The following is a 23,520-nucleotide window of genomic DNA, read 5'->3' as shown; positions in this document are numbered from 1 at the left end:
TTCTTCTTCTTCTTCTTCTTCTTCTTCTTCTTCTTCTTCTTCTTCTTCTTCTTCCTCTTCCAATAATATACATATACATATATATGTATAAATACCAAGAAAACAAAAAAAAAGAAAAAACTCACCACCCCAAACAAATCTCAAATCCCCCTCCCAACGCCCATCCATTCACAGCAGCAATCACCGGTTTCTTCCCCACCCGTCGACTCACACCCATAAACCCCGAAGGAGGATGCATCAACAACATTCTCCCCTCCCCATTCCCATTCCCCTCATTCTCCCCCTTCGTCTCCCTCCTCCTCCTAATTTCCTCCTGCTCAATCAAATCCTGCCCAGCACAAAACGCCTTCTCTCCCGCTCCCGTAATCACTGCCACGCGCAAAATCGGAGAGTCGTCGAACCAGGTCAGAATTGCGTCGGCTTCCCAGTGTGCGGCCGAGGGAAGGCTGTTCATTTGTTGCGGGCGGTTGATGGTGATGAGGAGGATGCTGGGGGAGGGGTAGCTGAGGATGTAGGAGGGTGAGGAAGGTGGAGGTGGATGGGAGGAGGTGGAGGAGGACATTGCGGGCAGTGGTGGTGGTGGATTGCAAGGAGGAGGAGGAGGAGGATGGTGTGGTGTCGATACGGATGATGGAATGGAGGGAGCGGGGGAGTTTCGTGGGAGGTCGATTGGGCAAGGTGTGGTGATGGACCTCCTAGTATAATAGACAGGACCAGTAATGGCAGATATCAAGTACAATTACTCTTCAGTCTGGAGCGACGAGTGCCATGTGCGCCCGTGGGAGAAATCATCTCGTTGTGCCTAGGCATGATTGCATTGTCATGATGGTATAGCCGAAAAGCGGACCTCCGAGGTGTAACATTAACAGACAGGGTCTACGATGTGGAGATGGATGTCGAAGCTCATGGCCCGTGCGAGTCAGCGGCTGCGCTAGGAGGTAGTTCTACCAACACAAGAAGAGCGAGAGAGTGAATGAGACCACTACTAGTACATCTTTATACTCTGATGCAGCTATAAATGGGATCGGGCATCTCAGTCGATGGTGCCCGACAGTCTTGGTGTCCTCTATATCAACCTCGACCTGGCGCGAACCAGAGATCGTGTTGAAGCTTGATAGAACCTTGAATTGTGCCTTGAAACATGTGGCGGACTAGGTGCATAGGTATCTGGCTCAGCAGGAGTGCCTCCACTTCGCCGTAGGTATGCAATTTGCCCTCTTCACCATCAGACTCGCTGCAATCGGACTTAGTAGGTGCCTTGGTTCAGGCTACACGTCTTACGTATAATAGACCCTTCTATCAGAAGGACCACAATCTGAGTAGCTCGGCAGACTCGAGCATCCGATGGCAGGCTTCTGTGAGCATTGGGATATCAGCTGAAGTCGTGATATTTTCGTCTACAAGGGATCAGTATGGTACGCCATAATGCCGAGATCAAGCACTCACGTTTGTCACGCCGCAAATGGTCGTCGTGTCCCGAGCGATGTTATGGAACCACGCTGCTAGTGGTAGGTAGGATCTTCGACGTCACAAGTTGGTGGTTACGAAAAGCTTAGTAAAGAGTACTGATCGAACAGTTGGAATAGTGCCTCGTCCACGAACGGCGGCAAATCCCACGAAATCATTCAACGTGAGGTGCTCGTGATCTCTTGGACGCTCAGACTGGGTTCACGCAGCAATTCTCACAGAAGCGCAAAAGCACGTCAACTCGATACTACCTCACACGGTCCATATCTTGAGACTACTGTCTTGCTTGAGATCGCTAAGACCTGAATCTTTGTCAAGTTCTGTCGACGTGGTATCGTCAAAGCGTCTGCCAGACGCAGTGGCAAGTATGGCTCCGGAGGGATGCCAGATTGCGCTCGAAACAGGAGACCCGTGCAACTTCAGTGTCGCAGAGGGCATCTGACCTCCATACTCGTCTCCAGGATTTGACCACATGCGCACCGTTCCATCTGTACTGCCGCCCCACACTTCGTAACCAGAGGCTGTAGGCACGACATCAATGTTCATGACCTGTGGCGTCGCAGCATACCGACCCGTCAAATCTCCCACTTTCTGTTGCGTATTCCGAATGTCGTACATCTGGATGACATTGCTCTGCCTCTCTGCAATGAGCAAGTGCTTACCACACGGACTCCATTTGAGATCTGAAATACCGGTACCAAGTCCTTCCTCAAGCTCGAAGGAAGATACCCAGGAGCCGAGCCCATCATTGTCGTACATGGCGATCTCGCGCTCATTAGTGCCGAGAGCGAGAAGACCATCATTGCTTATGCTGAGGGATGAAACAAGGCCTTTGCGTTGCAACATTTGCAGACCACTCGACGATTTTCGCCCTGCCTTCAATTTGTGAAAGATGGTCGGGCCTTGTCCAGCCTGCGAGCAATCAAAGCCAGCAAGCAAGTTGTCACTGCCAACCAGGAAGTGCAAGCCATCGCGCGTCCATGCCAGACTTCGTGGCGGCTGGTACTCTTCAGTGGTTCGGTGGATCAGGGGATAGCTTGCTTGCACCGAATTGTAGTCGAGAGCATTTCGCAGAGTTACTGGCACGGACGCACTGCCAGTGAGCACAAATGTCGTCGTTGGGTCCTGTAAATCAAAGCCTGGGTAGACGGCGTAGCTTTGAACATTGCTGCCACTCTGCCAAGTGGCGTAAGCATTCAGCGACAGTGGCTCATATCTCTCATCCAGCAGTTCCGGAGGCAGCACAAACGTCCGGAGACAATTGTCCTCCGTGTGCGTTACAATGGAAGTGCCGTCTGGAGTAAACAAAGCCTTTCGGAATATGTTGGATCTTCTTGCAACCAAGCTCTCATCCGACAAGTGAGATGAGTGCGATGTTCTGGTCCGGTGGTGGAATTCGTCGCCGGTCGTGGCAATGCATTTGGGATGCAGTGTGTCGGTGGGAGAAGACATGCTGGTCCAGGTTTACGATTTATTTGTTGCAGGTCTGCAGGTGCATGTGTCGTCCCACGACTTTATTGATCTCCAACGGTAGTTCTAGGGCATGGATGGTAGAACTGTGGATGGGCGTTCACAAAGTTCCATAGAATTCTAGACTACAACGGCCATCTGCTTCTTCTTCTTCACTTCATCATCTTCACCCACCACCCCTATCAGACACTCCCGAAACTACCCCCATCCGTCTCATCTGCTTCGGCGCCAATACATTATCGAAATGGTAAGCACGAATGGATGACAATGCACGCCGCAATGCTAACGCGATCTTCTCCCTCAGGCCACTCTCGTGAAGAACATCAAGGCTCTGACGCCCCTCCTCGACCGCGTCCTCGTGCAGCGCGTCAAGGCCGAGACGAAGACTGCTGGGGGCATCTTCCTCCCCGAAACAGCTGTGAAGGAGCTCAACGAGGCCAAGGTGTTGGCTGTAGGACCGGGTGCCTTCGACAAGGACGGCAAGAGGTTACCAATGGGCGTGAAGTCTGGGGACAGGGTGTTGATTCCACAGGTGAGAAGAGCAATTACACACGGCGATAGTGATATGGGCAATCCGCTGATGATGGACACAGTTCGGTGGCAGCCCCATCAAGGTTGGAGAGGATGAGTACTCAATCTTCCGAGACCACGAGTAAGTCAGACGATACCAAGAATGAGCCAGAACACTCACTGATAACACACACGCAGCATTCTTGCCAAGATCAACGAATAGACGGCCTTCGATACCCCCCAAAATAAATTTGTACAAATAGCATTCTCGGCGCATGTTGTACAACGTGCTGCAGCGATGGCCATCTGCTGCTGTATTCGAGGCGCTTCGCCACTGTATCATCATTTGTGTAGTTGAAATATGTGTGAATACATCTCTACTCTTCACCCTAAGCTGCTGACTTTCTCAGACTTGCTGGCATCCCGACGACTGCGATGTGTGTATTATCACATGATATGTTTGAGCTCCGGGCGATGTTTGGTCATGAGTTCTATACCTCCCGTCTTTATGCGTCTTCGACGACGAAGATATATCTTGGTGGTCTGGTTGAAGAATGCTACATGAACTCGGTACTGTCAGTGTTCATGTTGCTAGACTTTTAGATTTCTGCTTACTAAGACACGCGCCTTCCACGTTACCCGAGAACCACCGTTTGACATAGACTCTTCACTTTACGACAATCCACCCTCGAACATCATCGCTGGCACTTGTCTAAGACTGCCTCGCCCCCCATGGCCATTACACTAGAATCTCTGCCGACTGAATTACTCGACAATATCATCGGGTTCGCTGGCCCGCCTGCTTCAGCTTCGCCCGGTGAAGCATACCATCGAAGAATCTGCACCTACACGTCCGTATGTCGGACCTCTCGCGCGCTACGGGCAGTTGGCCAATCACACTTGTATGCTTTCATCAGCACGTCAGATCTTGGCGCGAACATCCAGCCACTCCTTCAGACACTGCGCAAAAGGCCTGCCCTGGCAGCTCTGGTGAAGGAGATTTACATCGAGCCAGACTGCGATGCTCCCAATCCGATGGCCCGAGACGAGCTGGATCTATGCTGGAAGGCTATTGATGAGGCTCTTGGGACGAACCAACTATCGCACGAGGCAAGAAAAGCGTTCAATCGGCGCAAAGGCTGTAGAGCCTGGGAGGCTGTCATGCTCTTGGCCCTGTCGACCAAAATCCGAAAACTTTCCATATGTGAACTTGATCCGGGCTTGACCCCATGTGTTCACTGTCCAATGCTTGGCAAAATTTCTCGTATGCTCTTCCAGCTTCGAAGCCCTCGAGATTGCTCCGAGTTTCTATACAGTACACTAGCCGATGCTCGTATGGGCTGCATTACACATACTAGCTTCTCGGCGCTGATGCAGCTTCCGACTCTACAGAAATTGACTAGCGAGATGTCCTTGCAAAGCCATGTCAGTGGGGATGAGGGCTGGCTGTGCACACGAGGGAAATCCAATGTCTCGGACCTGGATATGCAAATGGTCCACTTGGATGCTAATGCTCTTTCACGGGTAATCGCGTCATGCAAGAGCCTTGACCGGCTACGTGTTGAGTTTGCTGGAGTTGAAACAGGCGGACCCATTGACGTCTCTACTCTCCATGCTACCCTCCGACTACATGAATCGAGCTTGACCAAATTAGTCCTCGAATCGAAGACTCAAGAGTATCTCGTTTCCCGAAAAGATCGGTCATGTGCCCTGGACCTGGGAACATTCAGCCGTCTGGAAACTTTGCATATCGACGAAGAGTTGTTGCTTGGAAAATATTACTGGCTGAGTGACGAGCTCGATGCGAAGATCACGCTTCCTGCTTCACTGGTAGACCTCAGCATCTTCAACCACCGAGATATGATTTCACTGCCAATCGTCATTGAGGCAGTGCAGGCGAGCTTGCCAGATAATCTCCAGCACCTGCGGATTCTCTTTGAACCAGATACCAATGGTTCACTCAGCTGCAGAAAGCAAATTTCACGCAAGTCGAGACATCGACGCACGCCGGCGGCTTTGCAGTGGTGGTCCTTTAGTTCCGGAAGACCGGGCGAGCATTTGTTTTCTGGGTTTACGTTCCATTGCTGGAAGAAGCATCAGCCACTGAAGACGACCATGTCGGACCTTCCGAGGCTGGCAGACAATGGGAATAACACGTATGCGGTGCTTGATTATCTCTATCCTGGGAGTCTTTACAGCCAATGCATCTGCAAACGCTGTATTCCTTGGAGCATTTCCCATACTCATGCCTATCGAGCCACCGCGCCGAACCATCCATGAAGAGAATAGCTCCATTTGGTCAATTTTCCGCAAAATCGAGGATCTGAGAAGAGTATTCACGCGTCAAGAAGCAGCAACAATGCGGTTCCAGATCGTCATTCGTTGTGCCACTTGACTACGATCACATTTCTATCCTATTAGCAAGTCCTCGAGCCGACTGTCCTGCCCTCGATGCTGTGAGGGCTTCGGCGGCTGCAAAACCAGGCACTGTTTCAGTGAGAAGTGTTCTCTTTATCCCATCTATTACTATGATGGTATTTCCTCGTGGAAACGGGAGGCCACTTTTTGCATTGATTGGCCACAATGAGAATAAATCCAGAAATCAGATCTATACGAGAGTTTGACCACCAAGAATTGAGGCTGGGAAGCTGGGTGAGCTCTGCGGCTTGGAGGAAGCGAGGCTAGAGTAGAACTACTGTAGTGTAGGACCAAGATACTGCTAATGCATGCAAAAATCAACACCCCGCTGACGTAGATATGGATGCAAGCCACATTCAAGTAATATACCTTATACATATATCGCGTTGCACGCCACTGACCATACAATAGCATTGCACATTGACGATCAATATCATATATCGACCTCGTGTCTTCCACTACGGCCTTGAGATATACCGTCACTTGGAAATCGATTGTTGTCAGCTGCTCGTGTCTCACAATGGACAAGTGGAAGCAGAAGCTTGCGGGCGCCATCGACCAAGGTCGCGCAGGTATGCCGATGTTCACTCACCATCATCATTTCACGTGTGGCAGCTCTGACTAGTCCATCTAGCAATTCACCACGCCGGTCCTCACAATGTTGCAGAGGCGCAGAACAAGCCGGTCGATCAGCAGCCATACAGGACTAACCCTTCCAACGAGCCTGCACAAGATCCACCACCAGCTCAGGGCTCAGATCAGCCAATGCGTGCGAGTCCCGGGTCAGGACCCATCATCCCGAAAGTGAAGCGTGAGCCTGAGATCCTCGGGCTGGTCGGCGACCCCAGCTTGAATCGCGACAGTGGAGGGTCTGTCCGTTTCGGTGATCGTGTACTATGGACGTACCGTGACACACAACTCTGCAACCACAACGGGAGTGTCAACATGCTTCCCATCATCACCAGTACCGCTTCTTGGTCGGACTACGACGTCAATGGGGGGCCCAAACTCGAGCCTGTGGCACAGTCCAACCGCATGAAGTCGGTGGTCCTCAGACAGTATGGCAAAAACAGCCACAGCGAGAGCTTCTTCCCATCTCCCGGTCGCCATCTCTGTGCATCCCCAGCCGGAAACCGTGACGATGGCACCAGAATCGCTCTCTGGCCAAACCAACCTCCTCTCGTCACCTCCGAGACCAGCGACGGCAACATCACCGCATACACATGGGTCCCACAATGCCACATCAACAGCAACTTGGGCGTCGAAACAGAAAACCCCGCCACCATCCTCTACAAAACCGAACATCGCCCTTCCCGTCTCCACAGCCGCGACTCCCTCCCCAAAACCACCGTCGTGCACGAACACTTTTGGAAACAAGGCGAAATCGCCTACGGCGCCTACGGCACTCTCCTGCACAACAACTACATCTATCTCTGGGGCCAATGGGACCACAAAACCTCTCTCGCCCGCGTCCCTCCCAGCCACGTCGAGAACCGCGACGCCTACGAGTATTGGGTACATGGACAATGGACGAGATCAATGCCTCGTCTGGGCTCCTCGGAGGGAATCGAAATCCCTCACGCGAATGCTGGTGGTCAAGGCACGTATTATTTCAGTCACCATTGGAATTCGTTTGTCTGGATTGGAGGGGATATTTTCCCGGGCGCTGAAACTTATATTTGTACGGCGCCCGAACCTCAGGGTCCTTGGACGCAGGCTGTGCAGTTTTATAAAGGTGAGAATATATCCTTCTCCCCTTTTTTCCCAACAGACGGAGTCGAGATGAAGAGAGAGAGTGATTGCTGACTTTTGATGGATGTTCTTTTTTTTTCAAATTTAGGTCCGATTGGAAATCATGCTTTGGGTGCATATTCCATCCAAGCTCATCCTGCTCTCGTGTCTCCGAATTCGACCAAGAATGAAATGTACATCACGTATACGAAGAATGATGAGGCTGAACATGGTGATATTGCGGGATATACGACTCCGTTGGTGTATGTTGAGTTTGAGTAATTTTTCTTTTCTTTTCTTTTTGGGGTTGGGGGAGAGGTTCGGAGATGTGTTTCCCCTCCTGGCTCGTTGCTGGCTATCTATTTGTCTGTTATAGTGTCAATAACCATCCATAATCATCATTCATTCATTCATTCACCCCCCATACTGGAGATTCGAGAAAGAAAAGAAAGACACAAACGAAACAGCAAAAAAAGAAAGAATCACAGATAATAGAACTTTCATTCATACCCTCCTTCACATCCCCCCCCCTCTTCCACTCCTCAATCAAACCACCCCCCCAATCCCCGCCGCAGCATTCTTCCTCCTCCTCCTCTCCTCAACCCCCATGACAGCCGCCAGCGCCATCAACTCCAGTCCCTGCTCCAATTTGACATAAAATTCCATCTTGGCAATCGGCTTAAAAGCAAACCAATCCCGATCTTTGAGATATGCTGCTAATAAATGTCCGGGGTTGTCGACGTCGAGGAGGTGGTAGTCGCCTGTGTCTTTGAGGTAGCTGAGGAGGGATGTTACGGGGCTGGGAGAAGAGAGGGGGTTAGTGGGGGGTTGGTTTGATGGGGGGGAGGGGATGGATGGGGGAGGGAATGGATGGGTGGACTGTACCTCCTCCAGACGAATTTTCGACCTTGAAATTCGAAACAATACTCTTTTTCGTTCCAGCTGCTGTACGTGACTTGCGGCCAGCGTTCGGCGGGGATGTTGTGTTCGGAGGGGTCGCCGAGGTGGATGTAGAAACCTGAACGGACGGATTTGAATCTTGTGGCCTGTTTTTGTGGGGGGAAGTGGAAGAGAGAAAATGTTAGTGATCGGTGGGTAAAGTGGTGAGAGAGAGTATAGTTTTGTTTTTTTTTTCTTTGGAATGAGATGATGAAGCCAAGAAAACAAAAGAAATAGGATGGAGTAGAGAAGAAGAAGAAGGAGAACAGTGACAAGAAAAGAAAAGAAAAAAAAGAGAAATCAAAACTCACAGCCAAAACCCTCCTCTTCCCCCCCTCTTCTCCCATCGCCCCCAATTTCCCCTTCCCTCCACCACCACCCTTCCCACCACCCATCCCCATCCTCGGCGAAACAACCGGCAACCCCTCAATAAAAATCCCCGGAGCGCCCCAAAACGACGTTTGAAATCTCACCCACCAAATCGCCCTTCCATTCTGATGAATTTCCAATCCTGCCCCTCCAGCAGGTCCAGGCGTAAACGTCCCTGGGGGATTTTGTTGTTGTTGATGTGAATTCTGTTTGGAGGTGGCAGAGAGATTTTTTTCTCCAGCGCGGATTTCGTAGGTTTTTTTGTAATTATACGGGGTGGCTGTGATGTCGTAGGGGGTGTTGTTGTTCTGCTCTGAGAGGGTTTTTTGATGATGATGATGATGATGAGGAGGACTTTTGGTCGTGGAGGTGGATTTGGTGGATGTGGAGGTTCTTGTTGTTCCGGAGGAAGTTAGAAGGAAGGAAGAGGTGGAAGAGGTAGAAGTTGAGGAATTTACGCCGCTGACGACGACTTCCTTTTCGCTTGAGTGTTCGATGGGTTGAGGGTGGCGAGAGGGGGGAGAAGAAGAAGAGGAGTAAGAAGAGGAATAGGAAGGGGGGAGAGGAGGGAGGGATTTCTGTTGTTGTTGTTGTTGTTGTTGTTGTTGTCCACGCTGTTGTTGTTGCTGTATCGGAAACCCAGATCCAGAACCCGAATTCGAAGAAGAAGCCGAAGTCGAATAATTCGAAGAAGCAGCAGAAGTCGAAAGCACAGCAGCTCCATCCGAAGGAGTCACCAGATCCCTATAATGAGTATTATAATCATCATAAGAATTACTACACCAACCCCTCAAATCCATACTATCTCTTCGATATCTCGGATGAGGAGAATACGAATTGAGAAAAGGCACCACTGCTTTCTTTTCCTTTTCCTTTTCTTTTTCTCTTTCAATCCCCTTCTCCTTCTTCTTCAGCTTCTCACTCTTCTGCTGCTGCTGCTGCTGCCTTTCCTGTCGTTTTTGGCCTTGGACGTGTTGACGAGTCGTCGAAGACGCAGAAGAAGGAGAAATAGAAGAAGAAGCAAAAGAAGACGAAATCATCGTCAACCCCAATTTCTTCCTCTGAGAACCTATAAAAGAGGCTATAATCGGAGGAATTGGAATCGCAATGGGAGTGGTGGTAGAAGTCAATGCAGTAGGAGTTCGTCGACCACTAGTACTATTACTTCCACTACCAGGCGGCAAAGGGTCTGTCGTGTTGTATGCGGCCAAAGAGGACGTCGAGTTGGACAAGTAGGAAGAGTAAGGGTAGGCGTAAAAAGATGTGCGGTTGTGGTGAATGTTGCTGTTGTCGGAAGAGGTGGAGAGACGAGGACGGATGGATCTGTTCTCGGTGTGATGGGGAGAATTGTTGTCGTGCCACCAGGTTTGATGTGTTGCTGTTGTGGTGGATGATGGAGGAGAAAGTCTGGAGGTGGATGAGGTGGCCGATGATGGATAGCGGCCGAGAATTTGATTGCATTTCTCCGAAGACATTGTGTAGGATGTTGTCTATTTGTCGTTGTTGTTGTTGTCGGTATAGTTACTGCTGTCCTTGTCTCTCCCTGAGATGCTTATTGTCCCGTAGTCAATTCCCTTGTCCCCTGGCTCGTTCTGTCCTGTCCTGTCCTGTCCTGTCGAGATGACTATGCGCTTCCTGATCGTCGCCGCCGTTGTCTTGGATGCGCCCTTGAACAGACTCGTGGATTGATGGTGTTCGAGTTCGACGGTATGATGAATCTGGGGATTTCGTGAAATGCCGCGTCGTCGTCGTCTCCGGTATATCTATCCTTGTCTGGTCTTCTTCGGTGATTTGGCGACGACCGTCTCGCTAGACTAAGCCAGAAAGGCGCTGGGTAAGTAGAACCGTACTTAGTGTACTAGGCCCTTCTGCTTCGCAACAAGGAAGAGGAATACGGCACTCCTTCACACACATCTCTACTTCCATTTCGCCCAGAAAATGAGATTACGCGAAAAAAAAGAGTGTCCAGACTGTGCACGTGGAATAAATGAAGCATCACAAGAACCAAGAAATCCCCCTTGGAAACACCGCCTCTTTTTCTTTTCTTCTTCGCCACCACATTCTCGGCATCTTGGAAGGGATTTCCTTGCGCCATCTTCCCCAAACAACTCCTCGTGTCATTGCCGGAGGCTCCTCCGTTAGTCAGTTTCTGCCCACCATCATCCAACTCCAAGTATTATATTACTACTATATCTACCTATCCCCACCCATCATTGTTCCTGTTCAATCTTTCTACCACAGCAGCGGTTACAGCGCCGGAGGGTTTTCCTGGTGAGGACTGTGCTCGAACAGCATACCCCATGTCAACATCATCGAGACCATAGTAGTAGAGTAGTAATACAAGTCCTTCTTCATCTTCATCTTCTTCGTCGGTGTCGTGGTCTCTGTCATAGTCACCATCATCCTCGCTCTTCACACTACACACACATCGGTAATTTCGCAGTCACTCACATCCTCGAGCCACTCATGCAGTGTGACATGCACTGGGGTTTCGGCAAAAGCTTGTCTAGTTTCTAGAAAAACATGTGATTCGTGTGATGTGCTTGGGTAATAGTCGGCACAAAGTTCGTCAAAGACTAGATGTACTGTAGAGAACCAGGGGTGGACCATGGGGGCAAAATTGCAATTTGGCGCACTGCCCACTGCGCCACTGTGAGACATGACTTGCCGCAGAAGCCTATCTATCTCTCTCTCTCTCTGCACAAGCCAAGTCATCAGTAGTAGTAAGTCGTACCTACAGTAGTATTAGCAAGATAGAAGAAGTAAGTGACATGCCCCACACACTATCTAGATGAAAGTCGTCAACGTCTCTACGAGAATTCGATTTGATGGTGGTTTCATTGCCATTCGTACAACAGCATACATCTTCACTACACCGCTCGTGTCCGCTGTTGGGATGGCGCTGGTATGCTTCGCGCACGTCTTCGTAGCAAGCAAGCAGGCAGGCAGGGTGAGAGTCCAGATGATCGGCAACTCATCATCTGCAGCCAGCCACATGTACAAACACTGGTGGCGACACTGGCCGTCGTTTCTTGGTGGTGTCCCTCGTCGCAGCCGTCAATCATACACCTGCCATTCCACCACGCCTCCCATCTGCCATTTTACCATGCGATTCCGCCTCATCCATCAACCATGCTTACCTCGAGCATGGCACTCTCAGTACTGTCGAGAGAGCGAAGCAGATGATGAACGAACGAACCGGGGGAGCGGGCCTGAGCACTTCAGACTCGCTGCGAAATCGCCCATGTGTTCCTGCAGGATAACCTCCCAAAAACGCCCCGGAAAAAAACTTCCAAGTCTCCCGCGAGCACCAGCCTAGTTTCTTTTCCGCCACGCAAATCATCGCAAAGTGGTATCGTATCAATCAGTGCAAAGGCATGTCATGCCTCCGCACGCCAAAAACTCCTGCCCTGGTAGTAAAGTGGGCGCACTCAATCGAGCAGAATAGCGCCGTCTTCATCGTCCACCACGTATACCTCACCATCGTTGGGCCGAGCTTTCGCCTTCTTGTTGGCTGCGTCTACATCATCCTCAGCTTCACGCTTCCGCTTGCCGTTCGAAAGCTCCGCGCCCTTGACCGAGGCTCCCGGCGTCGCGTCGGCGCTGGGATCCGGCATGATTGGCTTCGCCGGCTTCAAAGGAAGCGCTAGACTGCTAGGCGATAGACGAATATCTTCCTCGCCTTCGAGCGTACTCGACTTCCTGATGCTCAGTATCAAGTCCACTTTAGCATCATCAGCCTCATCCTGTACTGTCAGGAAGCTGATGCTCTCGCCGTCAATTCCAAATTCCGTCAGTGCCTTTTCCAGGTTCTCCTCCAGATCCGGATCGTAGATGAGTTGCTGGTTGAACACCATCGACATGTCATCGTAGCCCAGACTCCTCTTCAGCAAATCAACAAGTGTCTGCATTGTGGGACTACTGCCTTCCTTGATGGAAATTTTAGCATAGACGGGCGAGCACACGGGGCAGTCGTTGCGCGGGGCACGCAGGCTCTCCGTCGTGATCATACGATCTGTGCTCTTTGACGTCAGGAAGATCATCTTGCTTCCTCCCAACAGAGGTGCCGCGTGACGACCATTCAACTTCGCAGGCGTAGCCGTGGTAGTAGTAGTAGCCGTAGTAGCCTGAGGATGAGGAGGATTGGGAGGGGGATGCTGCGAGGGCATCTGGCTTCGCAACACTTTGAAGGCTTCCAGCAGACATAGCGATGCTGTCAGCGCGTTGGATGTGGCTATTGCAGGAATTATGTTGCCTGCCATCTGTTTAATGTCCCACTCGCTGTTGGATGGAATGCTGAAGATGTGCGATCTGAGATTGGCAGCTGCTGCGACAAAGTCCAGCGTGTCCTTGTCGTCCTTGTCGAACTCAATGCCACTCTCGCCGGCCGCAATGCGGTTGCTGAGCTGCCGAATGCTATAGCAGAAGACTTTCAGATTGTCCAACAAAGACCACACCTTTTGATCTTGAGCTGCAAGCTCCGCACCGTGCTTCTCGGGGTCTTTGTCGATGCAGACACCCTCAAACCGCAACGGTGTGGGCGGTGTCCGACTCTGCCACATTTCGCTCATCGATCGCAGGCGGTCTATGTCCGCGCCGTAGACTTTGTTGAACACCTCTTTCGCAAAGTCCTCCTTGCCCATAAGGCCTCTAATCTTCTTCAGCGCCTCTGCCTCCTCTTTGAGCTTCGCAACCTCTTCAGCGTTGTCCTCGCCCGTGACTGCCACGTCCGAAGACTCCTCCTCGCTCGTGCCAAACAACTCCGGCAGCAAGTACGACTTGGCCCAGACTATGCAATGTATCGGCTGTGAAGGCGTCGATCGAATGGTGCAGATGGGAAACGACTTTTGCACGGGCTTCTCGTTGCAGTCGTAGCACTCGGTGACGCCCTTTTTGATCGCTTGGACCTGGCCATTGAAGCCCGTCGTGCCGCTCTCGATGAGTGGCACATTTGCAGCCAGACACATGCGGTTTACATGCCGTCGAGCAGCCAGGTTATCGAGCGCATTGAAGACGAGGTCAAACCCCTCGAAGAATTCCACATGGTACTGGCTGTCGAAGATGGAGGCATGATGCGCGTCAATGTTGATGTGCGGGTTGAAGGCGCTGGCCGTCTCCTTCGCGACGAGGGCCTTGGGCTTCTTGATGTGGTTTTTTCGAAAGAGGAACTGGCGATTGAGATTGCTCAGGTCGATGGTGTCCAGATCGATGACTACAATCTCGGCCCTTTTGCCCGAGGAAGCTTCCGGCTGCTGCTGTTGTTGCGGATGCTGATGTTCCTGCCGCTGCGGTTCTTGCTGTTGCTCTTGCGTGGTTTGCGCAGCATCCTGCTTCTGATGGAGCGAGAGGTTCTGCACCTGTGGCACCGTCGAGGCACTGCCAGCACTGCCAAAGCCACAGCAGACCAAGTTCTTCAAAACCTCACAGCCAATGCCACCGGCGCCCACCAGCAGCACGCGACTCTCTTTGACCTTGCGCGTGAGTGGCGCGCCTAGCGATTGCGCAATGCCGCCATCTCGCATCGTGGCGAGGAACGTGTGCGACTGCGATCGCGTTTCGAATATAGGGGTGGTGTGTGTGTCGCGTCGTTGCGAAAGAGAAGGTGGGTGTTTTGAGTTGCTCGCCGAAGTGAGATTGACGTAGAGCTAAACGGCCTCGTGAAGAACGGCAATCCCGGCTGAAGCGAGCGTGGTTTGACCTGGAGGACAAGTGAAAGGGAGAGGGAGAGGGAGAGGGACAGAGAGAGGGAGAGGAATCGTCGAGGAGCGGAGCGGAGTGTCGTCGATGAGGTGGAGCGAGGGGAGGAGCGGGACGGTGAGGTGCGTGGTGCGGGTGTTATTGCATGAGCAGTTTACATGCCCGAGTCAGGCAGTCAATCGTCGGTTGGTCCAATGACAATGATGATGTTCGCCATGGGTGTTAACTTCAAATGTCAAGGGAGATGCTGAGATTCGGATGTCGGGAGACGGGAGACGGGAGACGGGAGTCGGAAGTCGGAGTCTCGGAGTGTGGAGCCCTGCTGTCAGGCAACCACTCGCTTGCAGCCTGATGAGTCCCACGTCCAGGAGACATTTACCTCCTACTCCTTTCCTGCACTTCACTTCATCTCACTCTCGTCACGTGCCGCCACAATGAGCGACGATGAAGTCGATCTAGAACTGCTGAACCTCCTCCGCCAGAGATTGGGCATTTCCGCCCCTCAGGACGGAGTTCCACGCGATACGGGTGCGTACATCATCACGACATGTACCTTAGTACCTTATACCACCCGTGCAGGCAGAGTGCAAACGATATCCTCGTTCCACTAGCTGACATCCGATCATCTCCTCCCATCAGGCATCCTGAAAAATGCCGAATTCATCTACAGCAACGCTATCGACGTGCACGTTGATATGTACGGAACTAAAAGTGCTGCTATGCAAATCTACAAAGCCATGCAAGACCGAGCGTACTCCACCCAAACCTGGACAACACACGAACTGCATCCCAAGCCCAGTGAAGGATTCTCCGAACTAGACATGGTCAACTTCATCTTCGCCATGGATTTGCTGAACTTCTCGTGCGTGTGAACATGGAGATATTCCCATGACCAAAGAAGTTCCGGTCAAGGGTGCTGCTGCTGATTCTAGTAATACTCTGCAGTTTCTGGTCGGAGTTGTCACCCCAGGATCGATTTCAAGTGGAGTATCGAGGGCAGCGGTGGACGGGGTACAACAGTCTGGTGGCTTGCTTGAGAAGGGCATTGGACGAAGATATCCCTTTTACCACGCCGCGATTCTGGACTGCTCCCAGATGTACGGGGGATGTCTTTGCCCATGTTTTTCGAAGTGCGACGGCGGAGCCTATTCCGCTTCTCCAGGAACGAATCGACGTGTTGAGGGAGGCGAGCACAGTTCTGCGCGAGGTATGCGAACAGTCCCAGCCTGGTATCGATGAGTCTATTCTGACTTGGTAGAGCTTTGCGGATGAGGATGATGATGACGATGATGACGATGATGTTAACGGCGAAGACGACTTTCTCGAAGCAAGCAAGGATACAATCGTGGTGACGGGCAGCTCAGCGACTGCTGGTCCTGCTCCTCCTACCGAGTGTAGTGATCAAAGCCTCGACACTGATTTGGACAACCCACGGGATCCTAATGATGATCGGCGCGCAGAGCAAGATAGCTCGTTGAACCCGACAGTGAATGGCCACAGTGGAATGGAGCGCTCTTCTCACCCATCATCACAACCCACAGAGGCACCGGCCTTGAATAACCTTCCAGAGATCGACTCGGCCCCCCTTGGAGCGATAGATCACATGGACAATGACGCCCTGTCCACAGTGCTGGTTGATACCTCTACAAGCGCACCCCCCGTAACAGATGTATCGGTAGAGAACAAGGAAGCGGATGCCGTTAGTAGCGAGAGCTCTACACTTGCACTAAATCTGTCACCAGCCGATCTACGACCAGATCATGCAGTTCTTCATCTCATCCAAGAAGCGGATCAATCCGCTGGCAAGCTTGTCAACTTACTAGCAAAACACTTCAACTGTTTTCGCGACGAAACCAGATTCGACGGGCGCAAAGTGCGAATCCTCAAGCGCGCGCAGATCTTCGTCGCCGACTTATGGGCAGCGCTTAACGATACCGGACCAGGCCACTTTGAAGATATTGATCACTTGACCATGTTTGCAGGTATGCGGGCGCAATCTTACACGAGCACATTCATAGCGTAGTGATCTGATCATGCTGAACTGACTGGCGTTCAGATTACCGCGTACCGCAGTCACTGCATTCACTAGGAGTACTGACATTCAGTCCACCTCTCGACTATCATATCCGAGACCTGAAACGACTCGAACCAGGACATTCATGGGAGGTACAGTTGCGGTACGTCCACGTTCTTTTCCTCTCACTCACAAGCAGTTGGCGCGAAAGACAGCTTGCATCAGATCCTGACTCTTTTCTTGTTTGGAAACAGTGGCTGCAGCATCTGGGCCGTGGAACTCATCCGTCGCGAGATATTGCGAGCTCATCCAGACGCTACTACATCTATCAATGCTGTTCTGATTGATTTCTTTCTGTACGATCTCGCAAAGGAAAGAGAAGCGCAAGGTACGTCTGCCGTCTTCTCGTTCCACATCCTATACATATATATATCTCCCATCCAAGGCTTTGGAGTATAGTATATCTTGCACAGCTGAAGGAACTTCGGAATCTTCCGCATGATTTGCCTATTCTTTAGACGGGCCGTGAAAAGGCAATGGCTAAGTATCGAAACAGGGCAACCCGCGATTCCCCATCATCGAACGAGGAGCATATGGTACTAGCTCCCGAATACGATCGGGGCGTGTATGATGATCAAAAGCTTAGCGTAGATCGTGCAAGGGGACAGACTGCACGTCTACTATACTTGGAGCTACGACATCATCCGTCGGATTGAACGACACCAACCACACCCTCCTTTGCCTTCTCTAGGTCATCACTGAATACCAATGTCTAGTATACTGCACGGCAGCATTCTGCCCAGCCCGAATCAGGACTTCAACAACCATTTACAGGTGATGAGATCAGCATCCGTGTCCCTACGCACGCACGCACGCTTCTTCTCTCCCTTCTTCCCTTCATATCACCTCATCAGCTTGCCGAACGACATCTCTGAAGTTTCTCCCACTCCCACTCTCCCAATCCTTTCATTGAACGCCTTACTCCTTTCTGCTTTGGAATTGTCGCCAGTTGACACCCCTCACTCGTTTTGCACTCATCTGCACTCACGCTCTTTGATAGAGACTGAAGAACTCGCTCTGTCCACAACTTCAGCAGGAAGCAGCATCTTGCGAGACAATGTCAACTGGAAAGAAAGGTTTCCATCATTCCAGCCCTCTCTTCGCCGCATTGCCCAGTCGACGACAGATGCCAAGTCCACAGCGGTTTCGTGAAAAGAATAACGACTATCAGTATTCGAACGAGTCCTTACCAAAGAAAGTAAAAATGTTGAAAGATGATGTGCTTCTTTTCCGTTGCGGTCACCCCATTGCATGATAGAACGAGAACGAGATGTTCACCATGAGGATTGAGGAATCAGCGCCATTCTTTCTTTCGCTTATTAAGTATTCCTTCTTCTCACTCCCTCCGTCTGTCCTCTCCTCTCGTCTCTCCTTTCTCGCTCCAAAACCCCAAACCTTCATTCATGCTTCCAATGGAGACCATAATCGCCCTTCATCATAATCGCCCTTCATCATCATCACCCTTCATCATCATCACCCTTCATCATCATCACCCTTCATCACCCTCATTCCCCCTCATTACTAACCCAAAAATTCGTCGAAAAAGGAACCATCTACTCGATCTGGCGAGGGAGGACGACCGGTGCATTTCGCGAGTGCAGACTTCCATCATTAGGAGGGGTGTCTCCTGGACAAGAATGGTTTCCTCGCGCGACGACTTGCCCATCATCTGTCGTTCCTCCTCCGCCCCAACACTCGGAGAAATACTGACACTGGTTGCCTGATTCCGTCGTGCAGAGGTTCTGGAAATATGCTGCTGTGGCGTTGATATCTGGGAAATCTTTCTCAAAGCTGTAGCTGAAACACTACTCTCGTTGATTTCGGATTAGCGAGTTTTTCTTTTTTTTTACTCAAGTGGTTGCCCGGGGAGAGGGCGGATTTCTTCGGATGATGGGGAAGGGAAGAAAAAAGGAGGAGAAAAAAAAAGGAACGTACACCTCCTTGTAAATCCCCAGCAGCATTCTCGTACACAAAGTATTGGCTGTCAGGAACATGGGTACAGGCATCTTGTGTGAGAGTCTTGTCGCCCATATCATCGTCTTCAGAGCCATATTTGCACAGACAAAAGGGTTCGTCAAAAGGAGGAACGTCGTCGTCGGTAAGTTGTGGGGTTCGCGTGGATAGAAGAACTGGTTTTTCCTCATCACGTTTCTTCTTCTTCTTCTTTTCCTCCTCCTCCTCCTCCTCACTAGGCCCCTTCTGCTCTCCACAAGTGCCGTTAGGGTTCCCCTTTGCCATTACCTGTCCTTGTTCCACTGTTCCATCTCCACCCCAACATTCTGCCCAATACTGACACTGCTTCGATACCTCCCTGCACTTGGGGTCGAAATATTCCATACTTTCATTGATATTGAAGAAAAAATCGATGAAGTAGTAGCTGAAACACTGCAAAAATAAAAAGATCAGAGCATGCTTTTCATTTTCCCCAAGTCATTTCTTTGGGTTGGGGGGTTTTGGGAACATTCTTCTTACCCCGCCATGAAGAGGGTCTTTATCAGGACTGTCGTATATCTTAAATGTGCTATCGGGGACTTGCTTGCAGACTACCTGTGTAAGGGTCGTGTCGGTCGCAGCCGTGTCGACCGGACCGTCTTCGTCTCCGGATCTGCAAAGGCAGAAGGCTGGGGGATAAGGACGATCTCCTCCTGGGGTGTCTCTGGAGACGAGATCTGGGCTTCGCGAGGCGAGAGATCCAGCGAAGACCGACGGGGCGATTGCTAGAGCGATCCCCAGCTTCATGATTGCTGCTACCGTCGTGGTCGTGGACGTGGTTGTCGTCGTCGTTGTAGTTTGTTGTTGTTGTTGTTCTTGTTGTTGTTGCTATCTTCGAATGGGACTTTAGGCTGCTCTTTAGGCTGCTGCAAAGCGGGGAGCGCAGAGGAGCAACAAGAACTCAGTCTGGGGAAAAAGGGGCTTCCTGTTGGTATAAACATATATGTCGGAGTGGCGAGACTCTTTTTTTTTTTTGAGGCGGTCGTTGGTGTAATCTTTGCTATGTATAGACGGCCCATATTCACAAGGATGGCTCATCCAAGAATATGTCAGCAGACTGCAGAAGACTTGGGGTCCCTACTCTCTACAGACCCAGGTCTCTGCAGCAGTGCAGTTAAGTGCATGAACACATGGACCGTGTTCCTGTTGCACTATATACAGTTGTGATAATACTGATATGAAGAACACCTAGGGTCAGTGTGCAAGCTGTCCTCACAAACGCATCAGTAGTATTCTTGGGTCCGAGGGTAGCAGCAGGGTAAGCATACAGTAGAGCTAGCGTAGTCTGCACGCGTGTATTCCATCGATTGCTCACCAAAAGAGTTCTCGTTATACTTGGTGAACGAGCAAGTTTCAAGCGCAGGGGCCGCGCCGTGGCATTTGTCCGATAGTTCGTTTCCCCCAACACATTCTATAGTATACAACAGTGTCCATGGAGGCATAGACATGAACACTGTTGCACTGCACGGCCTGTTTTAGGCATACTGTACCGACAATATTGAATATTCAGACCAGCGTCCGTAGCTCCATGCTACCCCCACTCATAGGTTGATTCAGCAGTGCGGACAGTATTGTCCATGTCATCCACTTACCAACGGCCAGTTGTCTTTGATGAATACATGTCCATGTTCATCCTGATGGGGGCAATGCCAAATAATACGTCTGGGGGCCGGTCTGGGGGAGTCTCGCCGTCGCCATTACTGTATACCGAGGTGGCCAGAATGAGGTATACAAGCAGGGGAAAGGTAAGGAATACCCTAGCACCACGGGGAGATTTGTTGGTCAAGGTCCCAAAAGACAACCAGTCAACGGTTTCTAGTAAGCAGAGCCGAAAGTTACACACTCCCGATTTCCAGAACATCGGGTCAATGAAGACTACTGCCCAATGCTACAAGATGCCCTTGCGATGTTGGCGGAATCATGTGGGTCGGTATCGATTCTTCGACCAGGAACTATTCAGGAGTCCATCAGTACGTGTTGTTCTTATATATATATATATATATTTCGTCAACAGAACGATCCTCCCAGAGTACAATCGTTCTGGTGTGCGTCTTTTCAGATTCTGGACTTTTTGCGAAATATTCGAAATTCTTGCCGTTTCCTCAAGATGGTCTGGATCACGAAGAGAGCGGCGGCAATGATCGCCCTCAGCTTCTTGTAAGTGAAGGCCTCCGCCCTGGCATGCAGATCCTCATCATACTGGAGAACAATGGGCTGAGATAACATGATATCTGCAGTCTACCAGCCCACGCGGTACCTCATCCTCTGGACAGCGCACATTCTCCCAAAACTCCATCGTTAGCTCAAGCCAAGAACTTCGCAGGCATGACTCCAGGAAATTCAAACCAACTCATGAAGGCCAAGGACAGTCTGGACAGTCTGGACACTGTGGACGAAGAGGATCATGCGCCTCCCCCCGCGCAGAAGTACTGTCTCTGCGTGGACCCAGGCCAAAGCCAAGCAGATACGACAGCCACAAACAAAGTCTGTGGAGGATACGGCAACAATATCAACAACTCACGCAAGGGCCCTACGGGTGCTACTTTTACCTCAGTAAGTCCACACTTGGTGCCCAATCGTCTATCAAGATGCAGATGCTGACTGCACACACAGTGCGAGAATATCTACGAAGAGTCTTTCACCGCATTCGGCAACAGCTGCATCATGTTTTATGGTCATGCGTCGCCGGGCAATGGGAAAGAAGGCGCTATATGTTGTACGACCACTGGAACGGAGGCCGGGGGCCAGTGCAACCTCTATCACTGATCGGGTTCAGCCACATTTCGGCCGACCTCCAGTGCTCGGTACTCGCTTACAGCCAACTCCGGGATTTGATTCTTTCCAGTTGGGATGCAGAGCGCCATTTGGGATGCCCTTTACCGGTGCGGGAGCCCCTATGCATACGCATTTTTTTTGCCAGAAATACGCGATATGCCCGGGGTTTGCGAGTTCGTTGCACCCGCGATTGAAGCTGGTGGAATGTCGACATTAAAGTCCTGAAATGATTGCCGTGTCTGAAGTCGTTGTACCTAACATTAGGTCCTGGATTGCAATACCTGGTCTTGGCAACCAATCGAGGATCTTGTTAAAACATTTTTCGCAAGTGGTCAATGCGAATGAAAGCACTAGAAGCAACTGTCCATTAGTATGCGAATAGAGGTTTCAACTGCTGGGGGCGCGTAGCTAGCAGCATCGTTACTTTCCAGTGCCACCAATGCCACTCACTTTTTAGATATGCCTCGAGGCTGATAGGCTGCTTCCATAGACGCCATTGGTGGAAGAACGTGTCTCTCTCAAGCGAGTAAGATGCCTTGAATACCGTGCAAGGTCGCCTGGTAAGCGCAAAGGACTCCCATAATGCACAGTGCCGTTGGATAGTTTGTATTGCGGGAATAATCGGATATTACGCAGACCTGGTATCCCCGCGGTGCTGGCAGAAGTGGGCGCCGCCAATCACGATGTCGAGGGTCTTCGGCATCTCGGTCCTCCGCTACCAGTTTTGTTGATGATGAGATGCAACAAAAGCGTTGGTTTGAACATGCTTTTCACACCATGTTCGACCCAAAGCAGCCTACCGACGACTCTTCGAAAAGTGAGACCACTCCCGCTACGACCAAATCAGCGCTCGCAACAACAGTAAAACCGCTGCTACCATTCGTGATTGGAGGTGGATCTGGAATCGTCGCGACAACGTGTACACAGCCCATCGATTTGGTCAAAACCAGGCTCCAGCTTTTAGGTGAAGGAGCAACAGGCAAAGGACAATCCCCTCTGGCAGTCGCAAGGAAAGTCGTTGCTGAAGATGGTCTTTTCAGCTTGTATAATGGCATATCTGCGGCGTGGCTGCGTCAAGCTTCATACGCCACCTTACGACTGGGTTTCTTCGACAAATTTCTAGCATACGCGACGACCAGAGCTGAAGGTCAAGGCAGAAAGGTCGGGTTTGGGGATCGGACTGCTGCGTCTTTGAGTGCAGGAGGCTTAGCTGCCGCGCTTGCTAATCCAGCAGAGGTTGCTCTGATCCGTCTACAGTCCGATGGGATGAAAGCGCGCGAACAGAGAGCCAATTATCGATCGGTGGTGGATGCTCTTGTGAGGATCACAAGGAGCGAGGGGATCACTGCACTGTGGTCAGGCTCTTATCCAACCATACTTCGAGCCATGGCGACCAATTTTGGCTAGGTAAGACTCCAGTGGAATGCATGTATCATCTGACACTTTCGCTGATCATGGACAAAAGTTGGCTTTCTTCTCCGAGTCGAAGCACCAGTTGAAACAGCATAGCTCAATGTCCGATCGAGGTATCACCATCGCCGCTTCTGGAGTTGCCGCTTTCTTCGCCTCGTTCTTTGGCTTGCCATTCGACTTCCTGAAGACTCGACTGCAGAGAGGTGGCTCGCAGTACAACGGCATGCTCGACTGTGCCATGCAGGCGTATAGAAAGGAGGGTCCTCTTCGCTTTTATCGCGGCTTCGGGACTTATCTATTCAGAATTGCACCCCACACCATCATCACTTTGATAGTCGCCGACAGCGTGACAGCTTCTCTGAAGAGGACTGGAGTTTTGTAGCAATAAGGGGAGGGGGGTGCATGTAAGGAGTGCTTGGATTGTGCGAGATTGTTACTGTGTATGTTAACCGTAAGCGATCGCCCAGAATGACTTGTGAACAGGACAAGAGCATCGGATCAGCCGTCAGAGAAAAGTCATATCATGAGTGGTAGCCTGTTGAGACGATGGTGGCCCGGGCGGTGCTGGTGGTGGTAGACTTGATTGTGCTTATGTGTGCAAGGAGGAGGTAAAAAAAACGGAGGATTCTCGGGACTTCGGACGAGCTCTCCCGACGCGACGGACC

The 23,520-nt window shown here is 51.1% G+C and overlaps 12 protein-coding genes across 12 annotated transcripts in view; 6 read left to right on the top strand and 6 right to left on the bottom strand.

Moving 5' to 3' along the window:
- The window catches only part of SEPMUDRAFT_91676 (carnitinyl-CoA dehydratase), a 1,914-nt gene extending 1,335 nt beyond the window's left edge, over positions 1-579 (bottom strand). The window contains exon 1 of the mRNA XM_016910566.1: positions 126-579. Within this exon, the coding sequence (XP_016757316.1) occupies positions 126-562 (437 nt within the window). The 5' untranslated portion in view covers positions 563-579. The remainder of the gene's footprint in view (positions 1-125) is intronic.
- Positions 580-1,719: 1,140 nt separating this feature from the next.
- Positions 1,720-2,919, bottom strand: SEPMUDRAFT_120065 (WD40 repeat-like protein; the record flags this gene model as incomplete). Its single annotated transcript, XM_016901569.1, has 1 exon — positions 1,720-2,919. One exon carries the CDS (start codon positions 2,917-2,919, stop codon positions 1,720-1,722), a length of 1,200 nt encoding a protein of 399 aa, XP_016757315.1.
- Positions 2,920-3,077: 158 nt separating this feature from the next.
- On the top strand, positions 3,078-3,875 carry SEPMUDRAFT_127963 (10 kDa heat shock protein, mitochondrial). Its single transcript, XM_016902181.1, has 4 exons — positions 3,078-3,184; positions 3,242-3,469; positions 3,531-3,589; positions 3,646-3,875. Exons 1-4 carry the CDS (start codon positions 3,182-3,184, stop codon positions 3,668-3,670), a joined length of 315 nt encoding a protein of 104 aa, XP_016757314.1. The 5' UTR covers positions 3,078-3,181; the 3' UTR covers positions 3,671-3,875.
- Positions 3,876-4,179: 304 nt separating this feature from the next.
- Positions 4,180-5,727, top strand: SEPMUDRAFT_120063 (uncharacterized protein; the record flags this gene model as incomplete). The annotated part of the gene is made up of 1 exon (XM_016901568.1): positions 4,180-5,727. The coding sequence occupies one exon, from the start codon at positions 4,180-4,182 to the stop codon at positions 5,725-5,727; it is 1,548 nt and encodes a 515-aa protein (XP_016757313.1).
- A 903-nt stretch (positions 5,728-6,630) lies between these two features.
- Positions 6,631-7,878, top strand: SEPMUDRAFT_51980 (uncharacterized protein; the record flags this gene model as incomplete). The annotated part of the gene is made up of 2 exons (XM_016909210.1): positions 6,631-7,600; positions 7,706-7,878. The coding sequence occupies 2 exons, from the start codon at positions 6,631-6,633 to the stop codon at positions 7,876-7,878; spliced, it is 1,143 nt and encodes a 380-aa protein (XP_016757312.1).
- Positions 7,879-8,142: 264 nt separating this feature from the next.
- Positions 8,143-10,379, bottom strand: SEPMUDRAFT_110715 (uncharacterized protein; the record flags this gene model as incomplete). The annotated part of the gene is made up of 3 exons (XM_016900862.1): positions 8,143-8,395; positions 8,482-8,642; positions 8,847-10,379. The coding sequence occupies 3 exons, from the start codon at positions 10,377-10,379 to the stop codon at positions 8,143-8,145; spliced, it is 1,947 nt and encodes a 648-aa protein (XP_016757311.1).
- Positions 10,380-11,101: 722 nt separating this feature from the next.
- On the bottom strand, positions 11,102-11,565 carry SEPMUDRAFT_110714 (uncharacterized protein; the record flags this gene model as incomplete). Its single annotated transcript, XM_016900861.1, has 2 exons — positions 11,102-11,314; positions 11,356-11,565. 2 exons carry the CDS (start codon positions 11,563-11,565, stop codon positions 11,102-11,104), a joined length of 423 nt encoding a protein of 140 aa, XP_016757310.1.
- Positions 11,566-11,704: 139 nt separating this feature from the next.
- SEPMUDRAFT_151307 (uncharacterized protein) lies at positions 11,705-14,620 on the bottom strand. Its single transcript, XM_016906735.1, has one exon. It carries the CDS (start codon positions 14,424-14,426, stop codon positions 12,336-12,338), a length of 2,091 nt encoding a protein of 696 aa, XP_016757309.1. The 5' UTR covers positions 14,427-14,620; the 3' UTR covers positions 11,705-12,335.
- Positions 14,621-15,030: 410 nt separating this feature from the next.
- SEPMUDRAFT_151305 (uncharacterized protein) lies at positions 15,031-17,439 on the top strand. The gene is made up of 7 exons (XM_016906734.1): positions 15,031-15,129; positions 15,241-15,463; positions 15,547-15,808; positions 15,860-16,583; positions 16,658-16,778; positions 16,870-17,003; positions 17,172-17,439. The coding sequence occupies exons 1-7, from the start codon at positions 15,036-15,038 to the stop codon at positions 17,216-17,218; spliced, it is 1,605 nt and encodes a 534-aa protein (XP_016757308.1). The 5' UTR covers positions 15,031-15,035; the 3' UTR covers positions 17,219-17,439.
- A 789-nt stretch (positions 17,440-18,228) lies between these two features.
- SEPMUDRAFT_110711 (uncharacterized protein) lies at positions 18,229-19,414 on the bottom strand (the record flags this gene model as incomplete). Its single annotated transcript, XM_016900860.1, has 3 exons — positions 18,229-18,480; positions 18,611-19,060; positions 19,148-19,414. The coding sequence occupies 3 exons, from the start codon at positions 19,412-19,414 to the stop codon at positions 18,229-18,231; spliced, it is 969 nt and encodes a 322-aa protein (XP_016757307.1).
- Positions 19,415-20,774: 1,360 nt separating this feature from the next.
- Positions 20,775-21,433, top strand: SEPMUDRAFT_110710 (uncharacterized protein; the record flags this gene model as incomplete). The annotated part of the gene is made up of 3 exons (XM_016900859.1): positions 20,775-20,824; positions 20,905-21,220; positions 21,281-21,433. The coding sequence occupies 3 exons, from the start codon at positions 20,775-20,777 to the stop codon at positions 21,431-21,433; spliced, it is 519 nt and encodes a 172-aa protein (XP_016757306.1).
- A 774-nt stretch (positions 21,434-22,207) lies between these two features.
- On the top strand, positions 22,208-23,465 carry SEPMUDRAFT_151304 (mitochondrial carrier). The gene is made up of 2 exons (XM_016906733.1): positions 22,208-22,849; positions 22,908-23,465. The coding sequence occupies exon 1, from the start codon at positions 22,220-22,222 to the stop codon at positions 22,847-22,849; it is 630 nt and encodes a 209-aa protein (XP_016757305.1). The 5' UTR covers positions 22,208-22,219; the 3' UTR covers positions 22,908-23,465.
- The last annotated feature ends 55 nt before the right edge of the window (positions 23,466-23,520 follow it).

The sequence above is a fragment of the Sphaerulina musiva genome, assembly GCF_000320565.1.
Source record: "Sphaerulina musiva SO2202 unplaced genomic scaffold SEPMUscaffold_10, whole genome shotgun sequence".
Classification (NCBI taxonomy): domain Eukaryota; kingdom Fungi; phylum Ascomycota; class Dothideomycetes; order Mycosphaerellales; family Mycosphaerellaceae; genus Sphaerulina; species Sphaerulina musiva.
The sequence above is the reverse complement of the archived record's forward strand: the minus strand, read 5'-3'. Positions and strand labels throughout refer to the sequence as shown.